Source organism: Mobula hypostoma, chromosome 1 (assembly GCF_963921235.1).
Source record: "Mobula hypostoma chromosome 1, sMobHyp1.1, whole genome shotgun sequence".
NCBI lineage: Eukaryota > Metazoa > Chordata > Chondrichthyes > Myliobatiformes > Myliobatidae > Mobula > Mobula hypostoma.
This window is the reverse complement of record NC_086097.1, coordinates 168,017,569-168,034,035: the sequence shown is the minus strand read 5'-3', so window position 1 is coordinate 168,034,035 and position 16,467 is coordinate 168,017,569. Positions and strand designations below refer to the sequence as shown.

General features: G+C 43.9%; 1 protein-coding gene across 5 annotated transcripts in view; it reads left to right on the top strand.

Annotated features, from left to right (window-relative positions):
- mppe1 (metallophosphoesterase 1) overlaps positions 1-16,467 on the top strand; it is a 76,342-nt gene that overhangs the window by 52,110 nt on the left and 7,765 nt on the right. For 4 of the 5 annotated variants that reach the window (XM_063059426.1, XM_063059435.1, XM_063059418.1 and 1 more), the window contains 2 exons: positions 2,098-2,238; positions 5,762-12,528. In XM_063059426.1, coding sequence (XP_062915496.1) covers positions 2,098-2,238; positions 5,762-5,956 — 336 coding nt within the window. In that variant the 3' untranslated portion in view covers positions 5,957-12,528. Of the gene's footprint in view, positions 1-2,097; positions 2,239-5,761; positions 12,529-16,467 lie in introns of those variants that run through there. The other variant, XR_010019354.1, reaches the window with a different exon arrangement.

Sequence of the window (16,467 nt, the reverse complement as noted above, 5' to 3'; positions counted from 1 at the left end):
ATATTCCCATGTCTCTTTGTTCTATTGCACACTTCAATGCCCTGTCCTTCAGCCCTGATCACTGAAGTGCACAGGTCTTGACTGTGGATGTGGAGAGGAATATCTAGAACTAGGGGTTAATATTTAAAAATAAGGTAAAGGCCTCGCCTATTTATAACAGATAGGAGATGAAATTATTTTTTCTCACCAGGTCTTTGTAACTCACTTTCTTCCTCTCACTGAGGAAGCGAGTCCTTGAATATTTTTAAGGGAGAGGTGTACAGATTCTTGATGAGAAAGAGTTGGATAAAATTGAAGAGTTGAGGCTGGAATTGGATTACAGAGAACCTGGGCAGTGTAACCACCAATGTTTTCAGAATGCCAGAGCTGGAGGCATGAAGAATTGTAGCAGTTGAGAAGGTGCATACATAGGATCACCACAAATGAACTTCTGAGCGGGTGCCTGTTACAGGCCGGTTGAACTCTTGTCACCCAGCAAACTGGGTGGAGAGCATAGGTGCACATCAGCACATTTCCAAAGCTGCTTGGCTAATTCAAGGGTGGCGATTTTGTAGCGAGATAATGGGTGGTTCTGATTATAGCTGCTGAAATAGTTGAACAGCAACCATGGCTGTAATCCTCATTTTAGCAGTGTGGTCTCTGGGAATGTAATGGAATTGTTGCAGTAATGTTGTGTGGGTACCTGGATATCTTGTGGAGGATCAGATTATCCAACCTAATTCCTTTTGTTAAATTCTTTTGACTGCTCAAGCTCTTAAAAATCGGGTCAAATTTGTTACCACTGATGAAATGAAGTTTTTTTTGCAGCAGAAGTATTATAGTGCAAAGACATAAAATTACTATAAATTACAAAAATAAATAGTGCAAATGATGCAAGGCATAACGTTCATGGACAGTTCATAAATCTGGCGGAAGGGAAGAAACTGTCTGAACTGTTGATTGTGGGTCTTTGGGCTCCTGTACCTCCTCCCCAATGGTAGTAACAGAAAAAGGGGATGCACTGGATGGTGGGGCAGGTTGTGCCCATGATGGAGCTGCAACCCTCTGTAGCCTCTTGCGGCCCTGTGCGTTGTTTGCTGGTGCTTGGGATCTGTGACATTTCATTATTACCGAGGGGGCACCAACTGATCACTACCTGTCCCCAAAATGATTGGTGACATTCACACCAAATAAGCCAGTCTTTGGCATGGACCTAACAATTTTGTACTGCACTTGTATCTGTGTGTAAAACTAACAAAGGTAATGGACCATTTCTTCCTCAAACCTCATCCCTACATGTAATGGTCAGTTAGCACTGGAAACCACAGGTGACCTGTGTGGTTTGCTGCTGGAAACGATCCGTATCACAATTTTCTGCAATGTGAAGCTGCATCATTTGCACATGTACCAAGGAATACGAGTTGAAAAATAAATTTTATTTAACTGCTTTGTTACTCCTCACTTTCTGTGAGAGTGAATTTTATTCTGCACCTCAAGTACTTGGAAGATGATTTGTGAATTCCATCAGGGCAAATTTCTGCAGCTCGAACAGCTGCAGTGTGCTGTTTGCCTGCACTGTTCATGATACAGAAACCAGTCTGGTGCTTCCTGGTAAATATTCACTTCCCTTCCAGTCTAGATACCAGGGCACTTGTATACCCCTTTCCTCTGTCAACTGGTGTTACTAACTAGAGGCAGTGGCCCTCCTAGTGGTGCAACTGAGCCGCAGCTGCAGTGGCCCAGGTTCAGTCCTGCCCTCCTGTGCCACCTGTGTGTGGAGTTTGCACCTTCTCCCTGTGAGCTGGTTCTTTTCCCCCGGGTGATCTCGTTTCCTCCCATGTCCTAAACACGATGCAGGTTGGTAAGTTAATTGGTGACGGTAAATTGCCCCGAGTGTGTAGGTGAGTGGTAGAATCTGGAGAAAGCTGATGGGAATGTGGGGAGGAGAGTGGGATTAGTGTAAAAACAGGACCTTGGTGGACTCGAGCATGTTTCTATGCTGCGTCTTTCTGTCAGTGATTTACTACCTCGACATGAACGTGGTGCACAGATCAACATGTCTGTTCAAAACTGTTTTTAATGTGTTGGTACTAACAAACTTCTTTGGGTGGGTTCCAGCTGCTGTGGTGGTTTCAGCCTCGTCTGATCCTGAGTGGTCACACACACAGCGCCTGCACTGTGCTGCACGGGCAGCACCTCCCTGAGATCAGCATCCCTTCCTTCAACTGGAGGAATCGCGACAACCCCAGCTTCCTCCTGGTAAGGAATCAGACTTCTTTTGGTTTAAGGCATCTTAAAATGTTTTTTAAAAAGAGAGTGGTGTGCATCCTCTCTGGAAGTTTGAGATGGTGGAGTAGATTTGATGAATTAATTCTTGTATAAAGGATTGAACTGGAGACAAAGAAAGATTGGTCTATTTGGTTAGAGGGTTGAAGGTCAAGAACAGCACAGAAACAGGCCTTTTAGCCTGTCTATTCCATACCGACTCAAAATAAATTTATCATCAAAGTACGTATGTGTCAACCTTCTGCCTAGTTCTATCTACCATGTCCTCTCCCACCCTCGAAACCCTTGCAAGTTTTGATAGCCGTGTCTCGCCAAATACTTTTACATCCTGTCCCATAGAGTACCTTCCAATAATTTATGATCTAATTTACCCATGACTGAGTCTCGGAACTATTTTCCTCAAAGTGTGGTGTTTTTCTTTGTGGCCAAGGTGGACAGATACTCCAAATGGAAGGGAGTGGGGTAGGCAAAAGGTAACTGGGATGAGCAGGAATCAGATTGCGTTTCCAGCTGGATCAGGGAGGATCTAGTTAAATGGCGGAGCAAGTTGTGGGAATTAATTGGTAATTGGTTTAAAGTGTAGGTGAATTAGGCTCGTACCTGTTCCTAATTTGTTTGTACACTCATGGAGTTCAGATGAAGGAGAGATGCAATATTGTGAGAGGGACTGAGAAGATGTTTCCTTTAGTTAGTGAACCTAAGACTGGGCTAGTATCCCACTGGAAGGTGTTGGATGTTGAAGATTGAGATAGAGAAGAAGCTATAAAGATTTTGTGAATTCTCAGTCCTGAAATTCTCCGTCCTTTCAAGGCTGAAATTGATCAATTTTTGAACGTCAAGAAAATCTACCTGTTCTATAGATGAAGCTGGATCAGACACAAGATAAGCCAGGTACTGCGTAGTGGTGTGGTAGTGTAGCAGTTAGTGTACCAGTAACCCAGCTTCAATCCCCGCTGCTGATTGTATAGCGTTTGTACGTTCTCCCCGTGACAGCATGTGTTTCCTTTGGGTGCTCTGGTTTCCTCCTATGTTCCAAAGAGGTATAGGTTAGTAACGGGATGGTGTGGGTTCATTGGGCTGGAAGGGCCTGCTAGCGTGCTGTAACCTTAAGAACACCAAGAGTAAACCACAACCTTGTAGCATCATAGAATTGTGGAGGTTCCGCAGAAGGAAGCTATTTGACCTACAGTGTTCATGCTGGAATCTTAGGGCAAACCAGTAAATCATGAGCAAGTTTTGAGTTCAAAGGTAGGGAAGAGGGGAAGGAAAGAAAGCAAGTGAAGTCTGTGATGTGGTAGATGAAAACAAAGACTTGGAAGTGAAGCTGGCAGGGAGGGAATCAGAAAATGGACAAGAAACAAAAGGTAGGGAAAATGAAACTGATTGCTGTGATCCAAATGTGTTGAATGTGGGGTTGGATTCAGAGGCTTGGACTAGTGATTTGTTTCGATCCCGCTACTGCAGCTGGGGAAGTTGAATTTAGTTATTTAAAGAATCTGGAGGATTGTCAGAGGCAATTTAAAAATTGTCAAAGACCCAGAACAACTAACAAGGCCAAGCTCTGAGCTGGGTCTGCTGCTAGCCAGTGTTCCTGGGATGGGGTTTCCACAGTCTGCCACTTGAGGCCCAATTTGCAGTTTAATCTTGACTCCTGATAAGAAGGTACAATGACTGTTTCTGGACTAGAGTCCTGACACATACAGTAATAATGACAACTGAACATGGCAGAAACATCCAAGAGAACTTCCTCCTACACAAGTACATTGGATCAGTACAGGGACCTGGTCTGTACAAGGGTTCATCTCTTTCTACTGACCTCACTGTATGCTGAGAGACTATTAACTCCCTGGAATGCTGCATCCCTCCTTCACCGTCACTGTATTCACCAACTTTCACTATGCGCACTATACCTTTCTATGAAAAGGTAGTTCATTTCATTGACAAGGCAAGTATTTACTGCTTATCCCCAGTTTCTTGAATATAGTGGCTTGCTAGACCATTTCAAAGAAGTTTGAAGTCAGCCACACTAGTGTGGTGCTGAGTCATGTCAAGGTTGGAGGTAAGGCCTGCAGATTCACTGCCACAAAGGGTATTATTTGACCATGCAGATTAGTAAGTTAATTGGCAACTGCAAATTTCCCCAAGTGTGTAGGTGAGTGGTAGGATATAACCATATAACAATTACAGCACGGAAACAGGCCATCTCAGCCCTTCTAGTCCGTGCCGAACTCTTACTCTCACCTGGTCCCACCGACCTGCACTCAGCCCATAACCCTCCATTCCTTTCCTGTCCATATATCTATCCAATTTAACTTTAAACGACAACATCGAACCTGCCTCAACCACTTCTGCTGGAAGCTCGTTCCACACAGCTACCACTCTCTGAGTAAAGAAGTTCTCCCTCGTGTTGGATCTGGGAAATTGATGGGAATGTGGGGAGGATAGTTGGATTAGTGTAAAAGCAGGTTCTTGGTGGACTCGAGCTTATTTCTATGCTGTCTTGTTCAGTAAGCAGTGTAAGTATTCAAGAAGATAGTAGTTTTGTAGCCACCACCAATTAATTGATGCGATTAATTCCACAAATTTAAGTTCTAGTGCTGTGCTATGCTAGGGTTTGAATTCCTGTCTCTGGGTCAATAATCATAGGCTGTGACTGCTGATCCAAGAATGTCACCATTAAGCTGCTGTGTGTAAAATCACAATGTTGTACATGGTGAAACTCTGAAACAATATGGAAAATGCTGGAAATCTTCAGCAGGTCAGACAGCAAATGAGAAAGGATAACCTTTCATAAGAACCAGGAGGAGTGGAAAGAGTAAGAGAGATTGAATGATGCAGGTGGTGCTGGTACCAGCTGGCAGAGTGGCGAAGGCTGGTGAAAAGACAAAAAAAAAGTTTTTAAACTCATTCAAGGGATGTGGGCTTCACACACCGAGCCAGCATTTGAACCTCCATCCCTAGTTGCCCTTGAGAAGCTGGCGGTGAGCTGCCTTCTTGAACTGCTGTGGTGTGGGTACACATCAAGGAATGCAGTGGTTGAAGAAGGCAGTTGCGAGAGAGGGAGTTCCAGGATTTCGATGCAGCGATGTGAAGGAACAGTGAAATGTTCCAGGTCAGGATGGTGTGTAGTTTGGAAGGCAACTTACAGACAGTGGTGTTTGCTGAAGATATCAATGCAAGGAGTGAATGACATCTGAAACTAGCTGGTGGGAGGAGAAGAAGAAACAATTTGTGAAACGTGGAGGATTAGAGTGTCTGATTCTCTAAAGTTAAATTTTATATTGAGTCTGAGGTGTGCAATCAGAAGATTCAACCTTGCATGAATTCACATGACTCTGCTTTTTCTACAAGAGACTCCTCAAAGAGGGAGATATTTATAGGTGGTTTGCAATGAGATATTTTAGTGATGGGTGTTGGCCATCTCTGTGTGCTGTGCTCACCAAGCGATTTCAGTACCTCAGCAGCAATGACATTGAGTTGTTCTCTTTCTCTGCAGGCCACCATTACAGCAACAGACTTTGCACTCTCCAAATGTTTCATGCCAAAAGAAAGTACCGTAGGAGCCATTTATCTCACAGCGGGCGGTCTGGCAATCCTTTTGATCCTGTTGCATTTCCATTTCCACCAATGGGTGACACACAGTTTGATTAACAAACACAAACGTCTGGCAAAAGCACACCGATCTGATTAGCTTTGTTTGCCATCACGTGGTGCACTGGATTGGGTGAGATTCTGTGAACTACTCTACTACTCCTCTGAGGAAAGGAAATTGTTTTTTGAATCTTTTGGTGGATGGGTTATAAAAATCTCCTGAGATTGTGGCCGTTTAGAACTTGTGAAAACTTGTCAATGCCTGCATTAAAACCAGCTTGGAAGTACGCTGATCACGCTGCTTAAATAAATGGGAAATGAAGTTTCGAGAAGCAAGTCCCAAGACAACACTCAACATTAACATCACTCCTTCACCAGCCTGAGAAATATTTGGCCTGGGTACCTGGCTCTCTCAGGCTTTAGGTGTTATTTTTACTGACGGATAAACATTGTGTCAAATAGATTCAAAGAAACACACCAGCAAGGTAAACCAATTTGTACATATTGCAGTTGATATAAAATTTTGGTAGTATTCTACTGAACTATGTGGCTTACTTTCAAATGAGATATAAAGCAATGGTTTCTTCATGTGGAAAGAAAATGGAATATAAATCAATATTTCCTAGAAACACTCAGTGTGTTTCTGAGTAAGTTGACAGTTTGTTTTACAGTAGCTGTTTTGCTGTGAGCTGTACACACTCTACCCAGCTCCATGCCTTTGACCAGTGTAGTGAAACAGTAAATCCTTCCAGACTCAGCCTACCCTTTCATAGTCCGGTCTTACACACGCACATCAACTTCCTGAACCTGTAACCATGTGGATGTAGGAGTCAGGGTGAAGTATTCTGAAAGCATGTCGATGCATTCTTGCTTCCTGACCACACAAGAATATCTGATTTTGCCAAAAATTCCAAAGGCAACCCTCACCAGGATCATTTAGTTATTGGACCAGACCGCAGTGACAGCTTGTCATCTGTCTACAGGGAACCAACCAGCAGCTGGCTGAAACATGAAACAGTGTTGCTCCTGGCTTCTTTCTGTGTCAGTAGATTCAGTGGTTGGATACTGGGGCAAAAGATAAACTGAAACATGGGATACACTTTATACCTTGTCCCTTATCTTACCCCCGGTCCATAATTGGCAAGAATTCATTTGAATGGAATGGACAATATTCATTAAAAAGAATAGTATTGCTGTTTGTAAACATTGAATGTATTTATATGAATTTATTCATATTTGTTTATTCCTGTGATTTTGAAATGTCTTTGATTATGGGAGAGCTTTAGAAAGGTTAAAGAAGGTCTGTGGCAAGAGGAGCCAACAGAAGACGATTGGCATGATCCTTGTTGTTGCTGACTGATGCTGCCTTTGGATTGACTGGGAGCCACACAAGGTTCAAGGACATAAGAAGTTGGAGCAGGAGGGGTTCCTTTGGCTTTGGAAGCCTGTTCCACTATTCATTGAGACCATCTACCTCATCACAATTTACAGTGCCTCCTGATTCCTTAAGATCCAGAAATCCATTGATCCATTTTTAGTATGAACAAACTGAGTCTCCGTGGCTCTTCAGAGTATAGAACGAGCAAGAAATCCAAGCAACACTTGAGGATCTCAGCAGGCCAGGCAGCATCTATGAAAAAACAAGTACGGTCAACGTTTCGGGCCGCGACCCTTTGGCAGGAAAGGAAAGGTACATTGCATCCGGAATTTCTCTGGTTAGCGGATGATTTCCCTCCACACCTCTCTAACGTAGTGGGGAACCACGTATGAGGCAAGTTACAGTAGTGGTTTGCCATTGCCTTCTGCCGGGTGAGTTTTCAAAGAGATCACCAGCTTATCAGCATGGATGGAAAGCGTGTAGGGTAGCCAGCTGGATTCGAACTCGTGACCTTTTGTCCCAAAGTCCAGCGCTGATGCCACTACGCCACCAGCCGGGCAGGAAAAAAAGAGTAGATTTTAAAGGTGGGGGAGGGGAGGAAGAAACACAAGGTAGGAGGTGAAACCGGGAGGGAGAGGGGTGAAGTCGGGTTGCAAGGGTAAGTACCAGGAGGGCGATCAGTGGGGAGGGATGAATGGACTAAAGAGTCGCGTATTACAGAATAAACTGAGTCTCCGTGACCCTACAGAATTGCAAAGGTTCACTGCCCTCTCTGTGAACATAAAACACAGTACAGGCCCTTCATCCCATGATGTTGTGCCAGTCTTCAGCAGACTCCAGGATCAAGCTAATGCTCCCCTCCTACATAACCCGCTATTTCTCTTTCATTCATGTGCCTTTCTAGAGCCTCTTGTATCTCCCTAATGTCCCTGGGTCTATAACCACCCCTGGCATGAAGAAATCTCTCAGTTACAATCCTTTATTCTGTCATCCCTGGTCCTAGACCCCTCAGGGAGAGGAAACATCCAGCCTGCTGAGCCGTGTGAGAATGTTGTTTCAGCGAGGTCTGCTCTCATTCTGCAAAACTCTAAAGAATACAGTCTCTATCTACTTGACATCTCCTATTGTAGCAAACCACTGTCCTTGGAACTATTCTAGTGAATCTCTGCTGCACTCCTTCTATGAAAGCAAGTCCCTTATTAGGTAAGGGGTTAAAAATCAAGCAGAATACTTCAGGTGTGATCTCAGCAAGTCCCTACATAACTGAGTATCCCAGAAAGATGGGAAGGTGTGAGTCAGGTTCAGTGTAATCTGGCCTCTTGTGTTTATGAGTAAAACACAAAAGCAGGCCTAAAGCACAGAACAATGCACAGCAGGAGGTTGTTTGCTGTTGCCTGTTAGCAAACTGCAAGTATTCCTCTCTCATTAGAACATCAGAAGTAGGAGCAGGAGTCGGCCATCTGGCCTGTCGAGCCTGCTCCGCCATTCAATGAGATCATGGCTGATCTGGCCATGGACTCATCTCCACCTATCTGCCTTTTCCCCCATAACCCTTAATTCTCCTACTGTGCACAGAGCACAGTTCAGATTATACAGTTCCATTCCAATAGCAAGGAAATTTGCAGCTACTTGTCATGAGCTCCTTGCGTCTCCTATTTGCTTAGGGTGTTGGTGTTCATATTTTAGCTCCATGCCTCCGCTCAGATTTTAAGCAGCTCTGAATAATTAAATACACTGAAGGCCCAGGAGCATTCACAGATTAAGATAGATTTTCATGTAATTGGGATACTTATTGCTTTGTTTTGCAGATTACAGTGAAGTTTTGCCATTTAGTGTGGTTTAAAAATTTTTTTACAGTGGTGTAACATTTGAACCACTCAAACTGGAATATTGCATCTACCTACAGGTCTGAACCTGACTGTTTAACCGTAGTGAAGTGTAAACTGAAGCTCTGATTCAAGAGGCTACACACTTTGTTAAAAGGTTTGCCAAATGATTCCAAGAGACATGCACTTCGTATTGTATTGACAGAAGTGTTAACACATGGGGTTGAAATTTCTCGGTGAAGGGGTCAGGAAGGACACTGGAGAGGACAACATTCTTTCGTGGCCTGTATCACTGTGGTTTCTAGAGTCTGTGGGTAGCTAGACTCTTCGGCTGGGTCATAGTACCACAGGAATGGGAAATCTCCTGTTCTGGGGCTGTAACCACTTGACGGAAGCATGACTCAACACTGATCAAAGGGAGTACCCAGTCTGAATCTTAGACTTTGTACGAAACACTTCCTGCCAAAGTGTCTTTTTCCCAGGTTGGAAGTGGCTAGTACAAGAGGGCATAATTTTATGGAGATTGGAGGAAAATATAGGGGGGATGTCAGAGATAGGTTTTCTGCACTGGGAATGGTGGGTACTTGGAACACGCTGCCAGGCAAATAAATTCTGGATGCTTAAGTGACTCAGATAGGGCCACAGATGAAAGAAAAATGGAGGGTTAATGTGGGAGGGAAGCGTTAGATTGATTTTGAAGTAGGTTAAAATGTCAACACAACATTGTGGACCAAAAGGCCTGTTGTGTGCTGTACTGTTCTATGTTCAAACAATGGGTGAAGGCCCAGCTCAACTGGTTTGAAAGGCACATGGATGATGTCATTTTGCAGGGAATCGCCAGAAATAGTGATACAAGTTCAAGTCTGAGACTAAATTGGAGCTTAGTTACTGACATTTGCAGATCATTAAAGTTCCTTTCATAAAATCAAGCATAATATTTTCTGAATTCTGCCATGGGCCGTCCTCATCGTCACGCCCAGTGTGACATAAAGGGGAATCAATTACTACAGTTTGGAGACGCTATTTATTTGTGATTTGTTAAAGTAAAAAGTTATAGGAAAAATACTGAGATAGATGTCTCTCTTGTTCCATCTGTTCCTCGGGAGTCTTGACTTTTAATTTTACAAATAGAGTCATACAGCATGGAGACAGAGCCCCCAGATGCTGTATTCATCTACATAGTAAGAGGCAATTTTCAGCGGCTGATTAAACTGACAGCCGGCATACCTTTGGGCTGTGGAACGAAACCAAAGCATTTGAGGGAAGCCCACAGGACCACAGGTAGAACGCATGAACTCCACAGAGAACCCCCTTCCACACCCCCCCCCCAAGGTTCTGATTGAATTCTGAGCAACTCCAGTCTGCCTTCCTCGAGGCTGTTACATAACCAGATCTTTATGTTCTTGCTGAGGCATTCAGCATTGCAATCTATTCTTGTACAGTCATTAGGATCACATGTGGTGACAGTGTATAATTTCCCCATCAATCAGGCTTGACCTCAAGTAACATGTCAAGGCAGGCCTCAGTCTGAAATGTTGACTGTTTATTCCCCTCCATAGATGCTGCTTGACGTGCCGAACTGTGTGTTGATCAAGATATCTGGTATCTGCAGAACCTCTTGTGTTTTTAATGATCACAAGTGACAGATTGCTTTCCTGTATGTAGTTTGCATGTAATTATCATAATTTAAACAGGGGTTTCAGAAGGGAGTTTGAGAGGAATTAATCTGATTTATAGGAGGGGAAGTGGAATTGACTAGTTACTCAAAAGAACAGGGGTTCCCAGCCTTTTTTTTATGCCATGGACCAATACCATTAAGCAAGAGGTCCGTGGACCCCGGGTTGTGAACCTCTGCTCTAGAAGAAACAAACATGAACTTGATGGGCCAAATGGGCTTTTCTTGTTCTGAATTGATTTTGTGTGCTGTACAATCAACAGCTCCAAATTGGTGCACTATCATATCAACTGACAAGGGGCCATTAAATGATATCTTGTCATGTCCTGTTCCCAGTACTGTAGAACATTTGCCTTGGAGTAGGAGGACGTTGCAGACCAAAAGTTTTAAGTAATACCCAGAAAATGCTGAGGGAACTCAGAAGGTCAGGCAGCATCGATAGAGGGAAATGAACATTTGACATTTCAGGCCAAGACCCCTTATCAGGTGAAGATATTTCTTCCTGATAACTACATCTAAATGAAGTACATCAAGCTGCAGCTCGATGACTGTGGCTTAGATGGGAAAATGAAGTGAACATAGGCAGGAAGAGGGATGAGGTCCTGTAGTGTGAGTTTCGGGAACTAGGCAGAAGGCTGAAGAACAGGACCTCAAGGGTGGCATTCTCGGGATTGCTGCCAGTGCTACATGATAGTAATGGTGAGAATTGGAGGAGACGGCAGTTGAATGCGTGGCTGAGGAGTTGGTGCAGGGGGCAGGGTTTTAGATTTTTGGATCATTGGGACCTCTTCTGGGGAAAGTGGGACCTGTACAGATTGCATGGGTTGCACCTGAACTCGAGGGGGAGCAATATCCTTGCAGGTAGGTTTGCTAGCATGGTTTGGGAGGGTTTAAACTAATTTGCAAGGGGGATAGGACCCAGAGCGATAGAGCAGTGAAAGGAGTAAAGCCAGATCTAACATACAGAGAGGCTTTGAGGAAAGAGAAGCAGAATAAACAGTGTAAAGACAGTAAGGTAGAAGGGCTGAAATGTGTGTACTTCAATGCAAAAAGCATCAGGAACAAAGGTGATGAACTGAGAGCTTGGATATATACATGGAATTATGATGTAGTGGCCATTACAGAGACTTGGCTGGCACCAGGATAGGAATGGATTCTCAATATTCCTGGATTTCAGTGCTTTAAAAGGGATAGAACGGGGGGAAAAAGGGGAGGAGGGGTGGCATTACTGGTCAGGGATACTATTACAGCTATGGAAAGTGTGGGTAATGTAGCAGAATCCTCTTTTGAATCAGTGTGGGTAGAAGTCAGGAACAGGAAGGGAGCAGTTACTCTATTGGGAGTATTCTATAGGCCCCCTGGTAGCAGCAGAGATACAGAGGAGCAGATTGGGAGGCAGATTTTGGAAATGTGCAAAAATAACAGGGTTGTTATCATGGGTGACTTTTAACTTCCCTAATATTGATTGGCACCTGATTAGTTCCAATGTTTTAGACGGGGCAGAGTTCGTTAAGTGTGTCCAGGATGGATTCCTGTCACAGTATGTTGACAGGCTGACTAGGGGGAATGCCATACTAGATCTAGTATTAGGTAACGAACTGGGTCAGGTCACAGATCTCTCAGTGGGTAGCACTCCCTGGCCTTTAGCATTATCATGGAAAAGGATAGAATCAGAGAGGACAGGAAAATTTTTAATTGGGGAAGGGCAAATTATGAGGCTATAAGGCTAGAACTTGTGGGTGTGAATTGGGATGATGTTTTTGCAGGGAAATGTACTATGGACATGTGGTTGATGTTTAGAGATCTCTTGCAGGATGTTAGGGGTAAATTTGTCCCCGTGAGGAAGATAAAGAATGGTAGGGTGAAGGAACCATGGGTGACAAGTGAGGTGGAAAGTCTAGTCAGGTGGAAGAAGGCAGCATACATGAGGTTTAGGAAGCAAGGATCAGATGGGTCTATTGAGGAATATAGGGAAGCAAGAAAGGAGCTTAAGAAGGGGCTGAGAAGAGCAAGAAGGGGGCATGAGAAGGCCTTGGCAAGTAGGGTAAAGGAAAACCCCAAGGCATTCTTCAATTATGTGAAGAAAAAAAGGATGACAGGAGTGAAGGTAGGACCGATTAGAGATAAAGGTGGGAAGATGTGCCTGGAGGCTGTGGAAGTGAGTGAGGTCCTCAATGAATACTTCTCTTCGGTATTCACCAATGAGAGGGAATTTGATGATGGTGAGGACAATATGAGTGAGGTTGATGTTCTGGAGCATGCTGATATTAAGGGAGAGGAGGTTTTGCAGTTGTTAAAATACATTAGGACAGATAAGTCCCCGGGGCCTGACGGAATATTCCCCAGGCTGCTCCATGAGGTGAGAGAAGAGATTGCTGAGCCTCTGGCTAGGATCTTTATGTCCTCGTTGTCCACGGGAATGGTACCGGAGGATTGGAGGGAGGCGAATGTTGTTCCCTTGTTCAAAAAAGGTAGTAGGGATAGTCCGGGTAATTATAGACCAGTGAGCCTTACGTCTGTGGTGGGAAAACTGTTGGAAAAGATTCTTAGAGATAGGATCTATAGGCATTTAGAGAATCATGGTCTGATCAGGGACAGTCAGCATGGCTTTGTGAAGGGCAGATCGTGTCTAACAAGCCTGATAGAGTTCTTTGAGGAGGTGACCAGGCATATAGATGAGAGTAGTGCAGTGGATGTGATCTATATGGATTTTAGTAAGGCATTTGACAAGGTTCCACACTATTCAGAAAGTTAGAAGGCATGGGGGATCCAGGGAAGTTTGGCCAGGTGGATTCAGAATTGGCTTGCCTGTAGAAGGCAGAGGGTGGTGGTGGAGGGAGTACATTCAGATTGGAGGATTGTGACTATTGGTGTCCCACAAGGATCTGTTCTGGAACCTCTACTTTTCGTGATTTTTATTAACAATCTGGATGTGGGGGTAGAAGGGTGGGTTGGCAAGTTTTCAGATGACACAAACGTTGGTGGTGTTGTAGATAGTGTAGAGGATTGTCAAAGATTGCAGAGAGACATTGATAGGATGCAGAAGTGGCCTGAGAAGTGGCAGATGGAGTTCAACCTGGAGAAGTGTGAGGTGGTACACTTTGGAAGGACAAACTCCAAGGCAGAGTACAAAGTAAATGGCAGGATACTTGGTAGTGTGGAGGAGCAGAGGGATCTCGGGGTACATGTCCACAGATCCCTGAAAGTTGCCTCACAGGTGGATAGGGTAGTTAAGAAAGCTTGTGGGGTGTTAGCTTTCATAAGTCGAGGGATAGAGTTTAAGAGTCGCGAGGTAATGATGCAGCTCTATAAAACTCTGGTTAGGTCACACTTGGAGTACTGTGTCCAGTTCTGGTCGCCTCACTATAGGAAGGATGTGGAAGCATTGGAAAGGGTACAGAGGAGATTTACCAGGATGCTGCCTGGTTCCGAGAGTATGCATTATGATCAGAGATTAAGGGAGCTAGGGCTTTACTCTTTGGAGAGAAGGAGGATGAGAGGACTCATGATAGAGGTATACAAGATATTAAGAGGAATAGATAGAGTGGATAGCCAGCACCTCTTCCCCAGGGAATACAAGAGGACATGGCTTTAAGGTAAGGGGTTGGAAGTTCAAGGAGGATATTAGAGGAAGGTTTTTTACTCAGAGAATGGTTGGTGCATGGAATGCACTGCCTGAATCAGTGGTGGAGGCAGATACACTAGTGAAATTTAAGAGACTACTAGACAGCTATATGGAGGAATTTAAGATGGGGGCTTATATGGGAGGCAGGGTTTAAGGGTGGGCACAACATTGTGGGCTGAAGGGCCTGTACTGTGCTGTACTATTCTATGTTTGAAAGAGCAGAGCTACAAGGAGGTAGTCATACCTAAGTTGCATGGAGGCAGGTACCTGTGTGACTGTCAGAGCGAAAGGGAATAGGCAGCCAGCACAAAGTATCTCTGTGGTTGCTCCCCTCAATAATAAATATACCGCTTTGGAAACTGTTAGAAGAGGGTGGGGGGATGAGGGGGAAACTGCAGCCACTGGATCTGGCTCTGTGGCTTAGAAGAGAAGGGTGGGGGAAAGAAGAGTGTGTTCAAGATAAGAGATTCCATAGTTAGAGGAGCAGGCAGAAGATTCAAAAGATGTGAAGGAACCAGATGGTATGTTGCCTCCCGGGTGCCAGGGTCAGGGATGTCTCAGATGGAGTCCACAGCATTCTAAAGGGGGAAGGTAAGCAGCTAGAAGTCATGGTGGATATTGGTACCAATGACATAAATAGGAAAATGGAAGAGATCTTGAAGAGAGAATATAGGGAGTTAGTTAGAAAACTGAAAAGCAGGACCCCCAAGAGTACTAATCTGTCGATTGCTGCCTGAAGCACACCAGTAAGAGTAAGAATAGTATGATTTGGCAGATGAATGTGTGGCAAAGGAATTGGTTCAAAGACAGCGTTTTGGATTTCTGGATAATTGCGATTACTTCTGGGGAAGGTACAACTTTTATAAAAAGGACAGGTTACACCTGAACCCGGGTAGCCAGAATATGAGGTACAAATTGCAATGGGAGATAGAAAAGCCATATAAAAAGTGCAATGTTTCAATAGTCACGGGGGAGTGCAATATGCAGGTAGATTCGGAAAGTCAGGTTGGTGCCGCATCCAAAGAGAGGAGATTTATAGAATGCCTACAAGGTGGTTTTTTTTAGAGCAGCTTGTGGTTGAGCCTACCAGGTGAAAGGTAATTCTGGGTTGGATGTTATACAATAGACCAGATTTGATTGGGGAGTTTACGACAGTGATCATATTATGATAGAATTCATCATGCAGTCTTAAGAGGGAGAAACTAAAATTAGATGTATCAATATTACAGTGGGGTAAAGGGAGTTACAGAGGCATGAGAGAGGAGCCGACCAAAGTTGATTGGAAGTGGACTCTACAGGTTTGACGGCAGAATAGCAATGCTGGAGTTCGTGGGAGCAATTTGGAAGGTGCAGGATAGATCCAAAAGATGTAGTAGTATTCTAAAGGCAGGATGACACAACTGGCTGACAACAGAAGTCCGAGACAACATAAAAGTAAAAGAGAGGGCATATAATATAGCAAAGATTAATGGGAAGTTAGAGGATTGGGAAGCTTTTAAAAAGAAACAAGGCAAGCAACAGAGAGAAAAGATGAAATATGAAGGTAAGCTAATCAATAATGTAAAAGAGGATACCAAAAATATCAAAAGTGAGAGGCAAGAGTGGAATCAAACCACTGAAAAATGACACCCATCAATTTCCACTTTAAATATACGCAATGACTTGGCCTCCAAGCCATCAGTGGCAATAAATTGAATAGATTCATCACCCTCTGGCTAAAATTCTTCCTCATCTCTGTTCTAAATCAACATCCCGCTATTCTGGCGCTCCATATCCACTCTATCTAGGCCTTTCAATATTTGATAGGTTTCAATTAGATCTTCCCCGATCCTTCTAAACTCTGTGTGTACAGGCCCAGAGCCATCAAATAATATGTTAACCCTTTCATTTCCAGGATAATTCTTGTAGACCTCCTCTGGACACTCTCTAATGCCAGCACATTTTTTTCTTAGATAAAGGATGCAAAACTACTCACAATACTCCAAGTGTGGTCTGACCAATGCCTTATCTAAAGCTCCAGCATTACATCCTTGTTTTTATAATCCAGTCCTCTCAAAAATGAATGCTCACATTGCATTTGCCTAGTTTACCACCGACGCAACCTGCA